Here is a 21,276-nt window from a genome sequence, read left to right on the forward strand (position 1 = left end):
CTATGCGCGCCGTCCGGGGGCGTGACTATGGGCGGGCCAGTGATGTCACGGAGCTGGTTCGCCCTCATTGGGCGAACCGCTTACGTGACCAGCCCTGCGCGCGTAAACTAAAATTTGAGTGTCGGCTACGCTTCCGCATGCCTGCGGAAGCGTGCGCGAGCCCCTGCTAAAGCCGCTCTCATTGTGGCTGCAGGGGCTCACTGACACGCGTGAGCGCGGGTCAGCGGCTAAGCGCTGACCATGCCCTAAGGAAGACAATTGGATTTAAAACCTCTACCAGCTCCATCTCATTCTGAGAAACTACTTTTATGCGCTTCAGGTATGTAAAAAAGGACGTTTGTTTTAGCATAGATGTGATTTATTGCTCTACTACAGGGGTGGGCAACAACTCCAGTCCTCAAGGGCCATCAACAGCCCAGGTTTGAAAGATATCGCTGCTTCAGCACAGGTGGCTCAGTTAGAATGACTGAGCCACTGATTGAGACACCTGTACTGAAGCAGGGATATCACCAATACCTGGCCTGTTGGTAGCCCTAGAGGACTGGAGCTGGCCACCACTGCGTTCTACTATATTAACTGCAGTATTTGCTGGCAGTGCTACTGCATATCAAGACATCAACTGCTCTGCTACCTAATAGTTGCTGACGGCATACATTAGCGGTAAATGTACTACATGGTGGTCATATTGAAAGGGGCCAGTACTTACATCGGTGGAGCACCAGTCTTGCATCATTGAAATGAGGTGTGTTAGTTTCATCTGTAAGGTGAAAGCCGCCTCCCACTCCGGCTCCATCTCAATATGCTGGCCTACCTGCCGAGTTATTGGGTCCATCCCCTTGAGAAATAAAAACAAGATATATGTACAACAGCAGGGTATCACCTCTGCTGCCCAGAGGGCCGTACCAAGCCTTGTTCTGCAGTGCCGCTGCACACTACAGTGCATGGAATTGGACCGCACACATTAGAACACCGCACACATTAGAACACCGCACACATTAGAACACCGCACACATTAGAACACCGCACACATTAGAACACCGCACACATTAGAACACCGCACACATTAGAACACCGCACACATTAGAACACCGCACACATTAGAACACCGCACACATTAGAACACCGCACACATTAGAACACCGCACACATTAGAACACCGCACACATTAGAACACCGCACACATTAGAACACCGCACACATTAGAACACCGCACACATTAGAACACCGCACACATTAGAACACCGCACACATTAGAACACCGCACACATTAGAACACCGCACACATTAGAACACCGCACACATTAGAACACCGCACACATTAGAACACCGCACACATTAGAACACCGCACACATTAGAACACCGCACACATACACCAAATGGAACCTCCAGATCTTATTTATAAAGCTTTTTGTACAACATGGACCTGTCTTAGCAAAAATGTCCCTAATAATATTTACGCCTAATAATAATGTGGAAGGGCGTCGATTTTGGGAATGTCTGCTTCATCGGCCAACATAAAAATTCTAAGATGAATCAGTGAGATTCAAGCTTCGTGGTGGTCCCTTGGGGATGGAAGGCAAAGTGGGCAGCACTAGTAAAGCTCATATTGTCCTTGATCTAATACAGCGTCCGAACAGAACAGGTATATACAAGCTTGAGGTGGCTGCACTACGCCATTTCAGCTCAACTCCAGTCCTCAAGAAGATATCCCAACTTCAGCACAGGTGGTCAGAGACGGAGCCTCTGATTGATCCAAATGTGCTGAAGCAGGGATTGATTGAGCCACCTGTGGTAAAGCTGGGACTGATTGAGCAACCAGTGCTGAAACTGGGATATCCCGAAAACCTGGCCTGTTAGGGCGGGGGTTGGGGGGGCTTGAGGACTGAAGTTGAGCACCCCTGCCCTGTGCACATTCAGCTTGACTATAAGCTCTCTCAAACCTTGGGCCCTGTGGAAGGCAAAGTAAAAATGTCTTTACCTTGAGTAAGAGGCTAAAAGACACTATAATATGGACATAACCAATACTAGATCTCTAGCACAATCAAATTCCTAGTTCCCTTCATTTTTTTGGACAACAATGTGTCACGTTTTGTTTATTGTCCATTTCAACATGGATCCCCCACAAGCTTATGCCATGTTAACATGGACAAGAAGCAAAAAGCCACACACTGTGTGCTCATTTGCATGCCGTTACCCAGAATCCCCAGCTGCAGTGGAAGCACTGTATACAAGAGATAATGGGGAAAGACAAGGTTTGCAGACCTGTCTCAGGCATGTGAATGTGCTCACAAGTATTTTCTTTACACCCGTATTCTGTAGATGTAAAGGAGATATATATATATATACTAGCTGAGAGCCCCGGCGTTGCCCGGGATGTTTGTGGTGTGGGTGTGGCATTTGGGTGGGGAGTGGTCCACGCGGCCCATGTGCGGTGGTAGTGCTGCTGTGGCTGTACTGATGGTGATTGTATTGGTGTGCTGATTTGGGAGGGTTTGGTGCTGATGTGGGGGTGCGGATGTGGGTGTGCCGATGGGGGAGGTGCAAAGGTGGCGATGTGTGGGTGCTGATGGTGTTGATGGGGGCTGGGAATGGCGGGGAGCCGAGAATGCCAGTGTGCTGGGGGGGCATACCGGTGTGCTGATGTGGTGGTGCTGGGGTGTGTGTGTGTGTATACATGTTTGTGTGTATACATTGTATGTGTGTGTGTGTATACATGTGTGTGTGTGTGTATGTGTACGTGTGTGTGTATGTGTACGTGTGTGTGTATACACGTGTGTGTGTATACACGTATGTGTGTGTATACACATGTGTGTGTATACACATGTGTGTATACACGTGTGTGTGTGTATACACGTGTGTGTATACACGTGTGTGTGTATACACGTGTGTGTGTATACACATGTGTGTGTGTGTATACACGTGTGTGTATACACGTGTGTGTATACATTGTGTGTATGTATATATTGTGTGTGTGTATACGTGTGTGTGTATACACGTGTGTGTATACACGTGTATACATGTTTGTGTGTGTGTATACATGTTTGTGTGTATACATTGTATGTGTGTGTGTGTGTATAAGTGTGTGTGTGTGTGTGTGTGTGTATACATGTGTGTGTGTGTATACATGTGTATGTGTGTATACATGTGTGTGTGTGTGTATACATGTGTGTGTATATACATGTGTGTGTATATACATGTGTGTGTATATACATGTGTGTGTGTACACATGTGTGTGTGTACACATGTGTGTGTGTACACATGTGTGTGTGTGTGTGTGTACACATGGGTGGGGGAGGTGGGAAGGGGGGTGGAGGTGGTGAGGAGGTGGTGGGAGGTTGTAAGGGGGGAGTGAAGGGAAGGTGAAGGGGGGGTGAAGGTGGGGGTGGAGGGGAGGTGAAGGGTGGGGGTGGAGGGGAGGTGAAGGGGGGGGTGGAGGGGAGGTGAAGGGGGGGGTGGAGGGGAGGTGAAGGGGGGGGTGGAGGGGAGGTGAAGGGGGGGGGGTGGAGGGGAGGTGAAGGGGGGGGGTGGAGGGGAGGTGAAGGGGGGGTGGAGGGGAGGTGAAGGGGGGGGGTGGAGGGGAGGTGAAGGGGGGGTGGAGGGGAGGTGAAGGGGGGGGGTGAAGGGGAGGTGGGGGGTGAAGGGGAGGTGGGGGGGGTGAAGGGGAGGTGAAGGGGGGTGGAGGTGAAGGGGGGGGTGGAGGGGAGGTGAAGGGGAGGTGAAGGGGGGGTGGAGGGAGGTGGAAGGGAAGTGGAGTGAGGGGTGGGTGAGGGGAGGGGAGGTGAGGGGTGGGTGAGGGGAGGGGAGGTGAGGGGTGGGTGAGGGGAAGGGGGGTGAGGGGAGGTGAAGGCCGCTCCCTCACCCGTCCGGCCGCTCACTCACCCGTCCGGCAGCTCCCTCACCCGTCCGGCCGCTCCCACGTGGATCTGAGGCGGGAGGCAGCTTGTTGTGGCCGCTCCCCCGCTGTGTCCCGGGCGCTCGCTCGCTCCGCTGACTGTAGCGGCGCCGGGGGGGGGGGGGGGGGGGGTGGAGGGGAGGTGATTTGAAGGGGGGTGAGGGGTGGGTGAAGGCCGCTCACTCACCTGTCCGGCCGCTCCCACGTGGAACTGAGGCGGGAGGCAGCTTGTTGTGGCCGCTCCCCCGCTGTGTCCCGGGCACTCGCTCCTCCGCTGACTGTAGCGGCGCCGGGGGGGGGGGGGGGGGGGGGGTGTTTGAAAGCGCGGGAGACACGGGGAGAGGAGGACGTGCGCGCGGGTGTGGAGGCTGATTTCGGGGAGGAAGAGGCGGAGGCGGGTATGTGAGCCCCCCCCCCCCCCCCCCGGGTTATACAATGCTGCTAATGTACACCCCCCCCCTACTGTGTGTGTGTGTGTCCCTGTGTCCCTGTGTGTGTGTGAGAGAGTGTGTGTGTGTGTGTGTGTGTGTGTGTGTGTGTGTGTGTGTGTGTGTGTGTGTGTGTGTGTGTGTGTCCCTGTGTGTGTCCCTGTGTGTGTCCCTGTGTGTGTCCCTGTGTGTGTTTGTGTCCCTGTGTGTGTGTTTGTGTCCCTGTGTGTCCTTTGGGCCGTCACTCCGCCTCAGGCCAATGAGAGGTGTGCGGGGGCGGCCCAAGGGACCAATGAGATTTCCCCTAGGGACACCGGACATCCAGCAGGCAGGCAGGCTGGCATGCATGCATGCAGGCATACAGTGCTTTCACTAATATAGTATAAGATATATAATGCTACTACTCTTGAAATTAAAACCCCCCTTCACCTTCTGCACATACCTGCATGCATTTTAATAACTCTAGGAAGACATCAAAACCTTCTAGAAATTTGCACCGTAAAGCATCGGACCATTCCGGCGGTTTGCTTATTAGAACATACCTGTAGGAAAAAAAACATCCAGATTACAGAAGCCACTTATGTGAAAAAGTTAAGCTCTAAAATGATAAACACTTGCCTGTTGTCCCTAGCACCACTGTACTATGTCTAATGTACATTGATAGCTGCTACATTTCTAAGAGTATGAAGTATGGAATAATGGCTTCAACCACATACAATACACCGTTTCCATTCTGGGATTGAGATATAAGCATTTGATCATCAAGTGCTAAATTCAAGAGGTCTGAGCTCACATCTCAAGCAAGAAAAGGAACCACACAAAGCATGTTATTTCTGAAGGTGTAATGTATGTACAGAAAAAAACATTTACATTGCACAGAAGTGCTATCAAGGTCCCAAATTATTCAGCGCGCTCGAGCACACATCAATAAACAGGATGTATGAAGCATTTTAAAGGAGCAATCCAAGCAGACGATTTTTTTAAAGAATAGAAGCAGGGGGTCTATGGAGCTGAACCCCATTAATTTCAGCTCCGGAGACCCCATACTTCCAGCGATACTTGTCTCTAAAGTAGGTGCCGGTAGCTGCTCTGGCTCAGCAAGCAGGGCTTTCAAGTTTGAAGCTCCCGCGTCACATGGGCCAATAGGAAGCCGCAGCGATGACATCACAGCTTCCTATTGGCCCGCAAGGCCTGAGATCTCAGAACAGCAGACACATTGGGATCCCTGGTAGCCAAGGAGAGAAGCAACCAGCAGGTAAGTATCTCTGGAAGTAGGGTTCCTCGGAGCTTAAATTAACGTTATCTAAAGAATACTTGCCGCCTTGGATTGCCTCTTTAATGACTCTGTTTCTTTTCAGGGCTCGTCATGGGGATACTCACTTCAAATCCAAAATCAGGCTCTGGACCCGCCTGAACTTGAAAGCCTGCAGTGCTGTGTATCTTTCAAACTGAAACCTGCCCTGGATGTCCCTGTGTCTCAAGTGGTCCATGAAGGTCTTTATTATCGTGGTCATCAGATTCTCCTCTGTTATCAACATTCGAGCCTAAAACAAATCAAAAAGTTCAATCTTTATTAAATTGAACAAGCAAAAGCACAGAATTGAGATGTTATGAATACATGCCCCGTATGGTGATGCACCTCTAATTTTCCTTTGGCCTATTCAGTGCTGGAGGAAAGGACAACACACCGTTCCAGTAACCAATGGTTAAATTAACCCTCTAGCTGCCCGAAGGGGCCTGCAACGCCTTGCGCAACTCCTCTGCCAGTGAAATGGTTAAAAAAAAAAACAACAACAAAAAACGAAGCAGCGTAGATTTCCATGATCACGTGTCCGCATGCAAAACGCTATCCAAAACATCTTGTAAAAAAGGAGCCTTCATTCCTTTAATACTCATCCCCGGTTGCTTGAAACACCACGCATGCAAGGGTACGGTAAGGCCCGACTCACTTGGAGGACTTGTAATGTTGTTTAAATTAAGCTTAAACTGCACTGCAGGCCTCACCAGCAGGGAAAGGGTTAAAGCGCAGCCTCCAAAATTGGCACCAAACGTACTTCTTTAGGGTGCAGAGTAATCCAATATGAGTTGTTTGAGATATCCGTATCCTCTCGCTTGTGTGTTAGAAGAGAGGTCTGACTAATATAAGAGAGTTCCCAGGGGAGCTACAGTATAAAAAAGGTAAAAACCTTAAGAAACGTTAAAGCAGCAATCCTCCCTAACTAACCTCTCCCTTGTTTTTTTTACAAGATGGAAACCAGGGGGCCCTCCGGAGCCGAACTGCGCAATTTTCAGCTCCAGGGCCCACCCACACCCTTGGTTTTCGAGATCCATGCTGGGCAAGTTACTGGCATTACTGCCTAGTTTATTTTTTTATAGGGGATGTACATGACCATTCAATACGAAGTTCTAACCAAGGTGTGGCAGCCATTTTGTTTCTCCTGGAGATGTAAGCCCGGTAACTAAACCGGAAAGTATCTTGGGAATAGAGAATCCCGGGAGTTGAAAATTGTGGCGTTCAGTTCCGGGGAATCCCTGGTTCCTAGGATGTCAAATAAATAAGGGGGATTGCCGCTTTAAAGAAAAAATTAGCATTTAAAAAAAAAAATGCTTTACAGGGAAAACGAAAAATAATGACAAATAACTGAGGATGCCGTTTCACAATAATAATGGTCTTCTAGTGCAGCACTGCACTGTACTAGTCCCAGCCCCATAAAATCCATTAGTCTGCTGAATGAGGCACAGGAGGACACAATTACATGAATTAAGCCACAGAGAGAGGGGTCCCAGTAAAGGGGGGGGGGAAGAAGAGGGGTCTCCTGCAAAGTGGGGGAGAAGAGGGGTCCCTGTAAGGGAGGGGGAGAAGAAGAGGGGTCTCCTGCAAAGTGGGGGAGAAGAGGGGTCCCTGTAAGGGAGGGGGAGAAGAGGAGTCCCTGTAAAGGGGGGGAGGGAAAGAAGAGGGGTCTCCTGCAAAGTGGGGGAGAAGAGGGGTCCCTGTAAGGGAGGGGTGGAAGAGGGGTAAGAGGAGAGAGCAGGTTATTTGGTGCTCACAATCACTTAATACAAGTGAAGGTACAGTACTGTGAAGTTGGTAATACAGCGGAGAGCCCTGTGAATACCCATCAGCTCTACTCAGTCACTCGGTAATACTTACTGTAAAGACAGTTTTTATCTGTCAAGTCCGCTTACCATCATCTGTCACCCATCACAGGCAAGAAAAATACCTTATATATTCTAAGAAATGTCAGTGAAATGGGAAAATGCCTCTCCACTCAGCAGCTCCCCCTCTCTCTCCCCCACTCACAGCAGCTCCCCCTCTCACACTCACAGCAGCTCCCCCTCTCTCCCCCACTCACAGCAGCTCCCCCTCTCTCTCCCCCACTCACAGCAGCTCCTCCTCTCTCTCCCCCACTCACAGCAGCTCCCCCTCTCTCTCCCCCACTCACAGCAGCTCCCCCTCTCTCCCCCACTCACAGCAGCTCCCCCTCTCTCTCCCCCACTAACAGCAGCTCCCCCTCTCTCTCCCCCACTCACAGCAGCTCCCCCTCTCTCTCCCCCACTCACAGCAGCTCCCCCTCTCTCCCCCACTCTCAGCAGCTCTCAGCAGCTCCCCCTCTCAGCAGCTCCCCCTCTCTCCCCCACTCACAGCAGTTCCCCCTCTCCCCCACTCACAGAAGCTCCCCCTTTCTTCCCCCCTCAGCAGCTCCCCCTCTCTCCCCCACTCACAGCAGCTCCCCCTCTCTCCCCCACTCACAGCAGCTCCCCCTCTCTCCCCCACTCACAGCAGCTCCCTCTCTTCCCCACTCACAGCAGCTCCCCCTCTCTCAGCAGCTCCACCTCTCTTGAAGTCGCTCTTCCCTTGCAGCAGCAGCTGCTCTTTCTTCCTCTCTCTCGCTGTTGCTGCTTCCACTCTCCACCTCACAGCAGTCGCTCTTCCCCCCCCACCCCTCTCTCACAGCAGCAGCCGCTCTTCCCCCCACCCCTCTCTCACACAGCAGCAGCAGCCATCTCTCTCTCTCTCTCTCTCTCTCTCTCTTCTTCCCCCTCTCTCTCGCCACTCTTCCCCCCCTCTCTCTCTCTCGCCACTCTTCCCCCTCTCACACGGCAGCCACTCTTCCCCCTCTCACACGGCAGCCACTCTTCCCCCTCACACGGCAGCCACTCTTCCCCCTCTCACACGGCAGCCACTCTTCCCCCCCCTCTTTCTCCTCTCTCACAACAGTCACTCTTTCCCCCTCTCTTGTAGCAGCTGCTCTTCCCTTTGTCCCTTCTCTCCCTCCTGTCAGACTCACAGAGTGTGGTTGCCCTTGTATTGTCAATGAGAGAGCACATAGCAGCCACCAGGAAAAGAGAGCGCCTCTGGGAAGCAAGCGTGTGCCCTAAACACCCCGCCTAAATCGTACAAACATTTACTATGACATGAGATACATTGGATTTAAACGTTAGGAACAGTAAAGCAGCCATTCAACCAATATCCTACATGTGTTTTTTTTTTAATAAATCAGTTCTGCACTATGAGAATATACATTTAAAAAAAAAAAAATGAATGTTTTAAAGATATTTTTAATATGTTTAATGTTTCTAATGTAGGAAGCATCTCCAAAGTGACAGCCCCTTCCCCTCCCAGCTTTAAGTGCATTTAGTTTAATTAGAGTTTGTAAATGGTGTGGGGCTTTTTTTCCCCCCTCCCTTTTATTTTGATTTTATTTAAAGTTTGTCATTTCATAGACTATATTTCATATACTGTAAAGATATTGAATTGTTAGCATGCAGAGTGTTTCTATTCATAGTGTATATAGCCGGCACCGAGTTCTAACGCTAGGAGAGCAACGTTTGCGACGGAGGATGTGCTGCCGAAACCGGTTGCCCGCATTACAGTTTAAATCATTTTAATGGAGAATATATGCAAGGTTTCTTAGTCAGTTCTTCAATTGTATTACAATAGTGTCGATCTGATGATGATACGGAATTGCCTGAGTAGCAATCCCTAACCACCATTATTTATTTGTTACATGATTGGAACCGGAGGGTCCTCCAGAACCGAGCAGCCTTATTTTCAGCTCCTGAAACATTCGCTCATTGATACTTACAAGGGAAGGCACTGTGAATATCTGTACCGAAAGGTCAGTGATAGAGAACTCTCTGTCGTGGTCGTCTTTCACAAAATCACTCTGCAGTCGCTCATAGTTCTAGTGAGAGGAAGGTAAGAAAGACAAGGGGCGGCTACTGTCAGTTAAAAAAAATGGTCATTTACTCACCAGAGTGGGCACAGTGAAGAGCTGGACAGACAGAGCAGCCACCGACACTGCTCGCTCGTGATCATCCTCCAAAAAATCTCTCTGCAACTGCTGGTAATTCTAAACAACAAGGGGGAAATTCACCTCTAATCCACACTGGCCGTATATACGATTCCTTAACCCTCCAGCTATAAAGGGATCACGTCTGCTGTTCCATCTATTGTCCCCAACTTTACATTGGTCGGTGGAGGAGTGATAGGTTGTAACTGCGGTGCGTGGAAACACCGGAGGAATGTACTTAATGTGCAATTGTCCACCAATCAGATTGATGAGACTTGGCACTTTCGGAATGGGATGTTTGGTCACCGCCGTCTCGCCGTGACCAAATGCCCGCCGACGTTTGGCCTCAGAGGGACCCTCTGCCGCCAACCGCTTCAATTATAAGGCAAGTTTTAGGGTAGGGGGTTAATTTTAGGGGCTTAGCGGTTAGGGTACAGGGTTAACTTTTGGGGCTTAGCGGTTAGGGTAGGGGGTTAATTTTAGGGGCTTGGCGGTTAGGGTACAGGGTTAACTTTAGGGGCTTAGCGGTTAGGGTACAGGGTTACTTTTAGGGGTCTTAGCGGCTAGGGTATGGGGTTTTAGGGAAGGAGGTAGCATTAGGGGGCTTCAGGGATAGGGCTACGGTTAGGAACTTATCTCTGCTGCGAGGCGGCCGAGTGTGCCTGCGGCAGGGTCACTTGTGGCTAAACGCCGGCGGTCACATGGTTGCGGCAAAACAGCTGCGACCAAATGTCCTAGATTGTGGCACTTTTGGGTTGGGGTGCCTCTCCCACATATCTTGTGCTCGTACCATGTCAATTACTTGAATATTAAATTGTCCTTATACTTGTGTTAGAAATGACAGAGCTGGTGTTATGTAGATATAAAATAACATGTGATTTGACGTTTAAATTCTTGATATTTGCTGTACATTTTCTGAGGTGAATACAAGTATTTCTTGAGTCACATGATCGTTTAGATTCATCATCATCATCATCATCCTTTTGCATCAATTGAACCAAGAAACAGAAGTACCCTATTCCTCTCGCAACAGGTACATTTTTTCAAGAAACTATATAATACTGTAGTGCCGGGGGAGACGGGGCCTCAAGGGCCATCAACAGGTCTTCAGAATACCCCTGCTTCAGCACAGGTGATGCAGTCTTTGACAGCCACTGATTCAGCCACCTGTGCTGAAGCAGGGATATTCCTCGTACCTGACCTGTTGGTGGCCCTTGAGGAATGGAGTTGGCCACCCCTGATATAGCGTGCAGCCCGTCCCTAAAAAAGCCCATAATAATGCGACAATATAATCGCAATAGTGGTAAGTACAACAATATCTCACTTTCCCGTAATTGCTATGATTGTATTCTTATACAAGAGGCATAAGAGCACAAGGTATGAACGTGAAAATGTGTGGATGGAATAAACCATAGCATCTAAATGGTATTGTTTGCTGGGTCCAGTCCAGCTCGACGGTGGAAGAAACATTTTAAGGACTGTTCGTGCACTCAAACCCAGAGCCTTTTTTGTAAGAAGTAAAGTGGTGTTTGCACATCTACACATAACTTGAGATGCCATCTGGGACACACACCGGATTCTGGTCCTTATATGAAACCGAGATATATTATCACTCTGCTTTCCAAGATTGAATCTGTAACTTACTTTTGCAAAACGGAGGGCGAAAAGCTTCTTATATTTTAAATCCATTAGTAGACTGCTCATGAACAGCTGGTGATAGCAATTTCTAGCACCTACAACAACATTCAAAATTGTTTTTAGGACCCACTCCTAATGTAATGCTCTGAAGTACTTTGAGGGGCATGTCAAGGCATTATAAGTGAAACAATGGACACCAACGAACTGTTCTGCTTACGGCATATATTTTTATCTGCTGTATTTAGTGTAAGAAGGTTATCCACAGTATAAACTCACAGAGTTCTCCACTAAAGCCATTAGCGATTTACAATGTGCACTTATTTGACAGGCTGTTAGAAAGATCGGTAACTGCCATCACTGTTAAGTGAATGTCTCCCTTTATGCCAGTGTAGGTGATGGATAACCTGTAATGCTAGTTAGTACTCGGACATATGTAGTGCTGTGCATAGTAATGCAAGATGCTGTACACCAAGCGGGCCCAAGACTTGTGTGTACTCCAGAACATCACAGGAATTACTGGATTATCCATTAGCGTCCTCATCAAAAAGATGAATCTGATCTACAGGATAAGAGCTGCTTGCTGTGAATATAAATTTTAAAAAAAAGAACTAAATACAGGCCCATAGAAGGAAAGAGTGAAAGAGAAGCAGGAGCAAGTCTGAGAGGGAGAGGGGCTTTCAAATTTAGTACTGTTTCCAGTTGTATATGTCCCCTGAAACGTTCCTCCAAACAAATTAGGGACACAGTACATGCCTGTGCTGAAAAAGGAGCACTCCTGACGTACGTGGATGGGAATTATGCTAATGGATATGCAAAGTATATTTAAATGAGTCGCATCCCACACTTCCTAAAAAGGATTTTCATACCAACTATATAAAGTTGATAAACCTAACGCACCAACCTACTGACATGGTGTCAGACCCAATAAGACTAGGACCCACAACCACTGTTTTTCTAGGCCACAGCTCTAGCAGTGTGAGCTAAACAAGCTGATCAGTTGCAACGCACACGGTCTACTAACAGTATAACTCCAAGGGATATCTATTCTATTGATTATAACCTTTAAAGAACACTGAAGCACAAAGTAATAAAGAATGAAATAAATATTAAACATTTCACCTTTCCAGAGTTTTGAATCACTCAGCATCAGTTTATCAACAAGGGAGGAGTTTTCACCATCCGGACCTTCTTGCAAACCAACTTGACACAGGATGCGCCTTAATCCATCTGAAAAATTGCAAAGTAAACCTATTGAGTCTGGTCATTAAGAGACTGCAGGTGACAAAACCGGAGGATCTGCCACAAAACACTCGTGAGTGTACATTGGATTAACCATATTCAATGCTGCAGTAGAGAAATATTTCCGATTCTGGATATACAATAAAAGATAATTCATATTGTGTATACTGTACGTTTACAACAGACGAGAGTGTATTTTTGTCATGTTGGATGTAGCATTGGGCTTCTCTGTCGTCTGTTGTATGCATATGCCACGCTCTATAGCACTCCTTTTTGACACTTCTATACATATATATTTTGTGGGGGCTCAGGGGTTCTCAAAAAGAGCTTGCTGGAGTTTTCTGTACTGTATGTTCTAATAATACAGTGAAGGTGTTACACGGCCATTGTATTTGTTTTTAAGATTAATGGCTAATTTCACTAAAGCATTCATCATTCACATTAATAGCAATTGCGCACTTTAGTGCATTTAACCAGGCAACTTTATTTCCCAGACGTGACTCAGGATAAAGTGCAAGTATTAAGGCTTTTCATGAACAGAGTTTTCTCACTGATGTGCTTTGATTTCTGCCTTCACTGTCTAAACTTTGCAGCAATAAATTGTACAAGTACATGCTCATTTCTTGGCATTTCACATTACGTCAGTGACTGCACCTAAAAAACAGGGACAGGGGTGATGTGAGCAACAACAGCAAAAAGCACGGCTAAGAAGAAAATCAGGGGAAAAAATAACCAGGGGGAAAAACAGAAAGTACCGCAAAAAAAGAAAATGATCCGCCTATAAAAACAACCACATGGGGGTTGGCTAACCTGTGCTCCTTTCTAAACTGCGAGTGCTGTTTCTTTTATATTGAGATGTTGTTGCAAAACTTTTTATACTATACTGCACATCACTTTATAGTGTTCCTCCTGATAGTTTAGGATCTGCACCCACAGCAAGAAACAGCAATGATCTGTTATTTATGGCAAATGCGAAAATACTGAAATGTTGACCAGGCTGGGAAATAAAAATAACAGAATACACAGTATGATACAAAAAGGTCTCTAACCCAGCATTCACGGCCATAGGTTCCGAAAAAAATGTACTATACACTATACAACACTTGAATGTACCATAGGAACATAGGACCAGGAGAAAGATAAACGAAGCAACTGACTTGCCCGTTTCTAATCACGTACCTGAATAACCAATTACTTGGCCAAGCCAACTGAGGAGTTTTAACCCAAAGGTTTGGTGTGCAACAATAGCAGAACGCATGATCTGCACTTTGAGAGGCTTCGTCTGCCGACTGGTGTTTCTCTACATGAAAACAAAAACAAAGTTATGGAAATAACCTACCTTTTTGTGACGAAACAGCAGAACAGCTGGGCAAAGTTAAACCTTAATGGGTTAACCAATTTTTTTCATTAATAGCCGATAGAGGATAATTCTCAATGGGTTTTTAGCCCCGACGCATTTCCTGACTCCCACTGATTCCTTGGAGGCAGGAATGATACGAGTCGTGAAACGCGTCAGAGGTGAAGGCCGTGGACCTCTCCCAGCTACAAATGGATTTTAAACTAATAAATGATTGGACCTTTAAATGAGGAATTGAAGATCATGTGTAAAAATGGGAGTCATTTTATAACACAATTTAATAACACCTACTACAAATACAATCTAGACTGATTCATTTTTGCGACTTTGATATCACTGTCCAATAATTAAATGTATGAAAAGGAAAGGGGCAGATAGCACCACACTGATACTTAATTTGGAAGAAACTTTACAGGCAGGATGCACAAGGATAACAGACTTTCCCTAAAGTCCCCAAATCCTAGGAAAAAGAATGAATTCCCAGCACTGCCAAGTAATCAACACAAAAGTCAATAATTGTAAAAAAGGTAAGTATGTGTTATATTATCATGAATAAGGAAAAGACTCTACGTGAATCATTATAACGCAGCCAATAATTGCCAAAAAGATATACTGTATTCATAAAGAATTCCCATCATCCAATGGAAAGATTAGATGCCGAGGAGAACAAGAGAAATACTAAGAGCTCCACAGAGCAAGTATATCTCTCTAACAAAGCACAAAACATGAAAGTGCACAAATCTAGAAGGTATAATACAGTAATTACCGACAGATAAAGGAGATAGTCAGAAATTGTATCAGAGAATCAAATACTTATGAATTGCAAACTCAAAAAGTGAGGGCAGAAAGGACAAAAAACATTCCTCTAGAACACACGGGGGGAAATGTTCCTCTCTCTAACACACGGGGGGAAATGTTCCTCTCCCTAACACACGGGGGGGCAAACATTCCTCTCTTACGCTGAGTCCATGGCGACTACAGCCGTGCGGAGGCGCGCTGAGGGAAAGCGGGTGCTTTCCCTGGCCTTAGTTTGCGCACCGTCCGGGAGCGTGTCAGGGGGCGGGCCAGTGACGTCACGGAGCTGGTTCGCCCTCATTCGGCCAACCGCTCACGTGACCAGCCTGCGCTCCCGTGAGCGCCAAAACTAAATTTGGATTGTCGGCTACGCTTCCGCACGCCTGCGGAAGTATGCGCGAGCCCCTGCTAAAGACGCTCTCATTGCGGCTGCAGGGGCTCATTTCCGAGCGTCAGCACGGCTCAACGCCTAAGCTCTGACCATGCCCACGGCCTAACACACGCAGAGGCATTCCTATATTCTATGACTGTATTGTGCCGTCGGTGTAAGATTTGTGCACTTTCATGTTTTGTGCTTTGTTAGAGAGATATACTTCCTCGGCATCTAATCTTTCCATTGGATGATGGGAATTCTTTATGAATACTGTATATCTTTTTGGCAACTATTGACTGCGTTACAATGATTCATATAGAACCTTTTCCTTATTCATGATAATACAACATATACTTACCTTTGTTACTATTATTGACTTTTTTCTTGATTACATTTTTCTTTTCCTAGGATTAAATGTATGTTGCATAAATACTATGCAGACTGTAAAAGAAATAAGAAATACCAGATCCTGAACATGTGCCAGGTCTATTTGATCTTATCTGTATTTTTATGCGTAGGGGGCATTTAAAATATTACAGGAGTTCATTTTATGACACGCGCGCGCCCTAAAAGTACCCAGCATTGCTCGGGAATTCTAAGAAACCAAAAAATACTGAGATTTCTAAATGGATAATTATTTTTTTTAGTTATTTAATGAGAAAAGGGTATGGTCTTTTTTTTCATTCAAATGCTGTTGGGCCAAGTATATTTTTGGTTTCCATCAGGCGCAAAGAATTACTTTTATTCCCAGTTCCTGACCGTGTGCAAAACATGGATTTTCTCAATTCAGTCCAGCCATTTACAATCCTGACAAATTTGGTTCAAATCAGTTTAGTTATGAAAGGCTCAGTCCGCCATCTTGTTTCAAAATGGCGCCCAATTGTATCCAACAGACAAAAACTGACTCGATCTCAGGAACCATCATGCAAAATGTGGTTACGATATCTTAAGGGGTGTCCAAATGTATAGCAAACAGACAACCAGCGTTCCAAAATATATAGTACAGAATGTATCCAAATTCTGGCAAAAGTAATACAAAATTGTTCCGGCTGCAAAGCAAACATACTCGAGAGCAAATCTGCGATAATAACGAAATAACGATAAACACTCACCACTATGACAGACTTTGCTTGGTCACAATACTGAAAGTCCCCGTATCGAACCGATCGGCGGCCCTACAACAAGCAAACAGGCACAATGTATGACTTCCATTTACCTACAGCATATACAAATGTAAGAGAGTGACAACGTGTTGGATTCTGATGGCAAAGGTAGACAGTCTGCTGGCTCAGAGGAGCAGCACGGACGAGGTAACTGTGAGAGAGTGCAGACCGATGGGAGTACTTACATCTCGGTCCACTGTTGTTGCAAAACCAACGGCTTCCTTGTGGCTGCAGCTTACAGCTTTCTTAAGCGTGTAAATAACTTGCTCATATGTATGAACTTCATCATTAAAGAGCATGCAAAAGTAAGTGACATCTTTCTCCCTGTAACAAAATAAATAAATGATGATATATTTATGAACAGCTTTTAAAGATTCGAATGAAAGTATTACAACTAATAAACAGCATCCTACCATGTATTCATGACAATTGCATTATTGGTATCAATAACATTTGGAAATTGTTTTTCTATAAATGTATATCTTTATTTAGATAGCGCTCACAGCTGTACTCGGGGCTCAACAAAAGACAAAAAACAGTACAAGGAATTAGAATATAATAAGTGCAACAAAATCAGGCAATAGGAAAGGAAATCCCTGCCCCGAAGAGCTTCCAAACTGTGGTTTATTAATACAATATTAATAACTGATGCAAGGAAACTATTACTCTAGAAGTAAACAGAATTATTCTAAACACTACGTAGAACAGATTTAAATAATGTTAGCACTGGCGTTTGTTTTTTTTAACAATATTGTAGAACGGGGGTATGGGCCAACTGCAGTCAATAAGGGTCACCAACAGGTCAGGGTTTCAGGATATCCCTGCTTCAGCACAGGTGGCTCAATCAGTGGCTCAGTCAAAGACTGAGCCACTGATTGAGCCACCTGTGCTGAAGCAGGGATATCCTGAAACCCTGAGCTGTTGGTAGCTCTTGAGGACTGGAGTTGGCCACTCCTGTTGTAGATCCTGTAGTTTGCACACGTCACTTTTTAATGTGTAAGTAAAATATGATGAATAGAAGTTAACACCTATTCAGTACATAATATGCAACACTAGAACAGGACTCCAGCCCACTGCAAGCCGAGATAACATTTGATAGAGGCCAGAATGTTCCATCTTATAACTCGTTGATACTCGGGGTTAAAAAAAAAAAAGAAGCAAAAATGTTGCATTGAAAAGAATTCCCGATTTTGAAATAGACATTGAAGTCTCAGACTAATTGTAGTAATGCTTACTTATCCACATGGGAAGATGTCCACACATGTATGGAGCTGGTACATATCCGTATTAACGGATAACATTACAAACATTTAATGGGGAGATCTCACGCAAGCATTTTGCATAGCGGTGATGTCTGGTCAATACCAGCAAAATAAAGCCCGATACCACTGAAACATTACCGGGCTATATATATATATTCATGGTTTCGCCTCATGATTCTTTCCCCGACACTTACACAAATTAAACTGCAGCTTTTAAGATTCGGTTCGTACACACGAGGAGGGCGCTGGCCAACATTCACTAAATGGCATTAGCAATTCCTAAAGAACCACTTAAAGCAGCGATCCAATGCATGTTCGGGCCACCGGGCAGGAATAAATCGCTCCCGCAGCCATTAGACAACATTGAGGCTTTCTATTGGAGACCCAGGCCACCATGTTTGAGAAAACAACAAAGAAACTACAACACATCCAAACTCTTGCTGCTCTGTATCCGACAGGGAAAGGAAGGGGGGAACCTCAGAGGGGACACAGCAGCTCTCAGTGACCTCCCCAGGTTCAGGTAAGCGAGAACATAAAATAATGTTTGGGGGATGGAGGAGGGAAGGAGAAGGAAATTGCTACTTTACAGTGAATAGGACTTAAAGCGGCACATGCATCAAAGTGCCGGTACAGGTTATTGCACCCGTTCTGGTGCAAACTCCCATTGACTTGCATTAGAGGTAGCACCGGAACGGTGCATCGATAACACATCCCAGCTAATGTTTACCAGCGTTTAGTGACTATGTCACTGCACCATTTTTAGTCTCCTCTCTTTTCAGTGGTCTATTTAATACTTCGGCCCCCAGGATTCATTCTGACAATATTCCCGGGGTCTCTAATACTCACACACACTCTAATCCGGGTGGCAACTCGTTTTCTTTCTCCCACGTCAGTATATCCACCGCATACTGAAGCATAATGGCATAAATATTGTATGCGCGTGCGATCATATCTTCTGACAAGTGAACAAGTGGGTCCTGGGGAACGAACAAAGATCATTACAACACAAGAATACGCAAATCAACAAAAGTGTACAATAGGTAATGTGGCAAGATAATGTAGTATGCAGCTTTGGAGACAATACATGTGAAATATATTGAGCCCACAGATGGGACAGCATGTCTAAGGCCTCGTCCAGGGTGAAAACGAGCGCGCTGGTGCTCACGCGCCATGACATCAGGTGCTCATGTTGCCCTGGCGATTCCTAGCCAGCTTGTTGTGCTCGTGGGGGGCATGCCCGTGACATCACGTGAGCAATTAGCCCCCATTGGCTGAACCGCACACGTGACCAGGGCAAGCGCGACAAATACAAAAAAATGTGTCTCGGCAAGCAGCTGAGCGCTCACGGGCACGTGCGCACTCTGGACCATCACATTGTCGCAATGTGTTTGATCGCGCTGAGCATGAGCGCGCAGCTTCATCCTGGACGCGGCCTAAGTGTCGGGGGCCTTGCTTCATTGTACTCAATTGTTCTGTTCCATTTGCTTTTGGTCATGAATTCAGAATAAAAATGTGCAAACTGAAGATCTACAATTTTTGATTACATCTCAATTATCATCAAAAGAAATGCACAGATTTGAGTATACTTTTAGATTTCGTTTTAAATCATAAATGTAAGATGATGTTTTGCCAAGTAAGCTTCCAGTATCTGAATTCTACGCATGCAAATAATCGCGCGTTCAAAAGCACTATCTGAGGAATGACTAAGTACATTGCAGTGAAGATGCCAAGACCCAGACACACACAGCTTTGCTAACTCAGAGCTCTTAAGGTCATGTTATCAAAATGAGTCCCTGATGTGAACACAAAGCTAATTAAATTTAACTTAACGTCCCTTGGTGATCTCATTAGCACAGGCTTAACGCCATGTGAAGTTAGCACTGCCTGGCGTTAGCTTCAAATAACATGGCGTTAAACCCGTCTTATGTGAAGGTGGCCTTACTCCCAGCAAGACCCTTAAAGCAGCAAACATTATTATTAGAGGTTTGAAGCATTGGGTCTCCGGGACTGAACCCCATAAATTTCCTCTCTGAAGACCGACTGCTTCCAGGTAGGGGGTGCCGGTATCTCTGGGGAGTTTAAAGGTCCTGGTCACACTGGCCAATAGGAAGCCACACCGATGACATCACTGCCTCTTATTGGCCTGCGTGACGCAGGACATTTAAACGCCGCCCTTATGTTATGCACACAGTTCCCTGGCTGCAGAGATACCGGCACCGCTACGCAGGTAAGTATCTCTGGAAATAACACGACGTTAGTTAAATCATACCTCACTGGTGTTGCACTCATCCAGACACGGTAAGAGCCCTATTTCAGGGCCAAGATGCGGGTAACGCCAAGTTTAGCTCTGACCTAACTAACGTTACGTTAAACCCCAGAGTCAACTATAACAGAGCTCTGTGTGTGTGCGCGTTGTTAGTGAAGACACTTCTTTGGCATATCATTAGCACTAACGTCTGTTATAGTAACGCACGGGCTAGTTACAGCTGAAAAGAGCCCTTAGCACTGCGTTAGTGAGCTTTGAAGATACTAAACGGTGTGTTAACTTAAGTTCGGGCATAGTTAAGACAATAACAGAGCTGTGTAGCTCTGGGCCTGAGCGAGTTCTTCTGAATTGCTCTTGCTGGAAGCTTCACACACATTCTAATAATCTGTAGAACCAAATAGTGAGGTTTCATTACCTCGGCCTCATTCTCAGTGCCGTTAAGTGCGTGCTTCTGACAGTATGCACCTTCCTTCCAAGCTTCAGCATCTCCGCAGTCACAGAAACCTCCTCCGATTGACGTGGTCATCTAAAGTGAAAAAGAAAACCGTGAGGCAAATCTCATCTGCTCCAAAGCTCATAAAAGTGTAAACTTAAAGGAAAATAAGATACTTCTGTTGAAGCTGCAGTTCCAGCAATATCCTGCATGTGTGTTTTTTTTTAATAAATCAGTTCTGTAGTAAGAAAAAATACTTTTAGCATTTTCTGTTTAAAAAACAACGACTTTGAAAGACCAATTTTCTTGTATATTATTTTAACAAGCAAGTTTGTTCCTATAGCAACCATTTACATTCCCCAGATCTAAAGATGTCGCCAAAGTTCGCCGATCAATAGATGGAGAACGAATTGACCGGCAGCTATGCAGTTCTTTAGGTAAGTAGAGATTGCACACATGAAACTATTGAAGTAAAAAAAAACTAAAAAAAACGGGAGCTTGAACTGCAGCTTTAAGTTCCAATCTATATAAAAAAAAACAACAACATCACAATGACAAGTTTTTAGTGGTCCTTACTATCCCCTTCGATGTTAAAGCAATACAGGCTCCCCCAGAATGGCAAGGGTAAAAAAAAGAGCGGTACCACCTACTGGATCCCAACTACTTCTTTTAAACTTTATTTTGCCGTTACCGTGACCACTTGCTGTGTTATCCAATTATAAGCTAGTCAACGGTTCGAGGCTTCCCATTGGCCTGCATGACGCAGAGGGATTTACATACAAGGAAGTAATAGCGCCACCTTTCCCAGTATGCCTCCCGGGAATCAGGGGGGACCCAGAGCTGAATTTAACACTTAATTTGCGGGGACATCCTGCTTCCCATCCATGTAAGAAAAAATAAAAAAAAAAGAGAGGAGTACAATGGGTAAGTGCTTTAGGAATGCCCTGAGAATCTTCTCTATCCAAGCTTGTCATTTACTATAACCAGGAAATAGTTACAAACCAGATGTGTTCAACTATATGTGAAATATATCTATGTATTGCCTTCTTGCATTGATGGGGCCCAATGATCCTGCATATGGTTGGCTTGCCATCTTCTGTCCAATTCTAAGCTAAGCAAAGGGAACTTAAAATCT

The 21,276-nt window shown here is 45.8% G+C and overlaps 1 protein-coding gene across 2 annotated transcripts in view; it reads right to left on the minus strand.

Annotated features, from left to right (window-relative positions):
* UBR2 (ubiquitin protein ligase E3 component n-recognin 2) overlaps window positions 1-21,276 on the minus strand; it is a 95,091-nt gene that overhangs the window by 62,428 nt on the left and 11,387 nt on the right. The window contains exons 4-14 of one of the 2 annotated variants that reach the window (XM_075595727.1): window positions 20,124-20,234; window positions 18,289-18,419; window positions 16,366-16,504; window positions 16,130-16,192; window positions 13,672-13,792; window positions 12,373-12,480; window positions 11,260-11,348; window positions 9,409-9,507; window positions 5,702-5,865; window positions 4,764-4,863; window positions 707-835 (exon numbers count right to left, since the gene is read on the minus strand). In XM_075595727.1, the coding sequence (XP_075451842.1) occupies window positions 707-835; window positions 4,764-4,863; window positions 5,702-5,865; window positions 9,409-9,507; window positions 11,260-11,348; window positions 12,373-12,480; window positions 13,672-13,792; window positions 16,130-16,192; window positions 16,366-16,504; window positions 18,289-18,419; window positions 20,124-20,234 (1,254 nt within the window). Of the gene's footprint in view, window positions 1-706; window positions 836-4,763; window positions 4,864-5,701; window positions 5,866-9,408; window positions 9,508-9,576; window positions 9,676-11,259; window positions 11,349-12,372; window positions 12,481-13,671; window positions 13,793-16,129; window positions 16,193-16,365; window positions 16,505-18,288; window positions 18,420-20,123; window positions 20,235-21,276 lie in introns of both variants that reach the window. The other variant, XM_075595728.1, reaches the window with a different exon arrangement.

The sequence above is a fragment of the Ascaphus truei genome, chromosome 4, assembly GCF_040206685.1.
Source record: "Ascaphus truei isolate aAscTru1 chromosome 4, aAscTru1.hap1, whole genome shotgun sequence".
Lineage (NCBI taxonomy): Eukaryota > Metazoa > Chordata > Amphibia > Anura > Ascaphidae > Ascaphus > Ascaphus truei.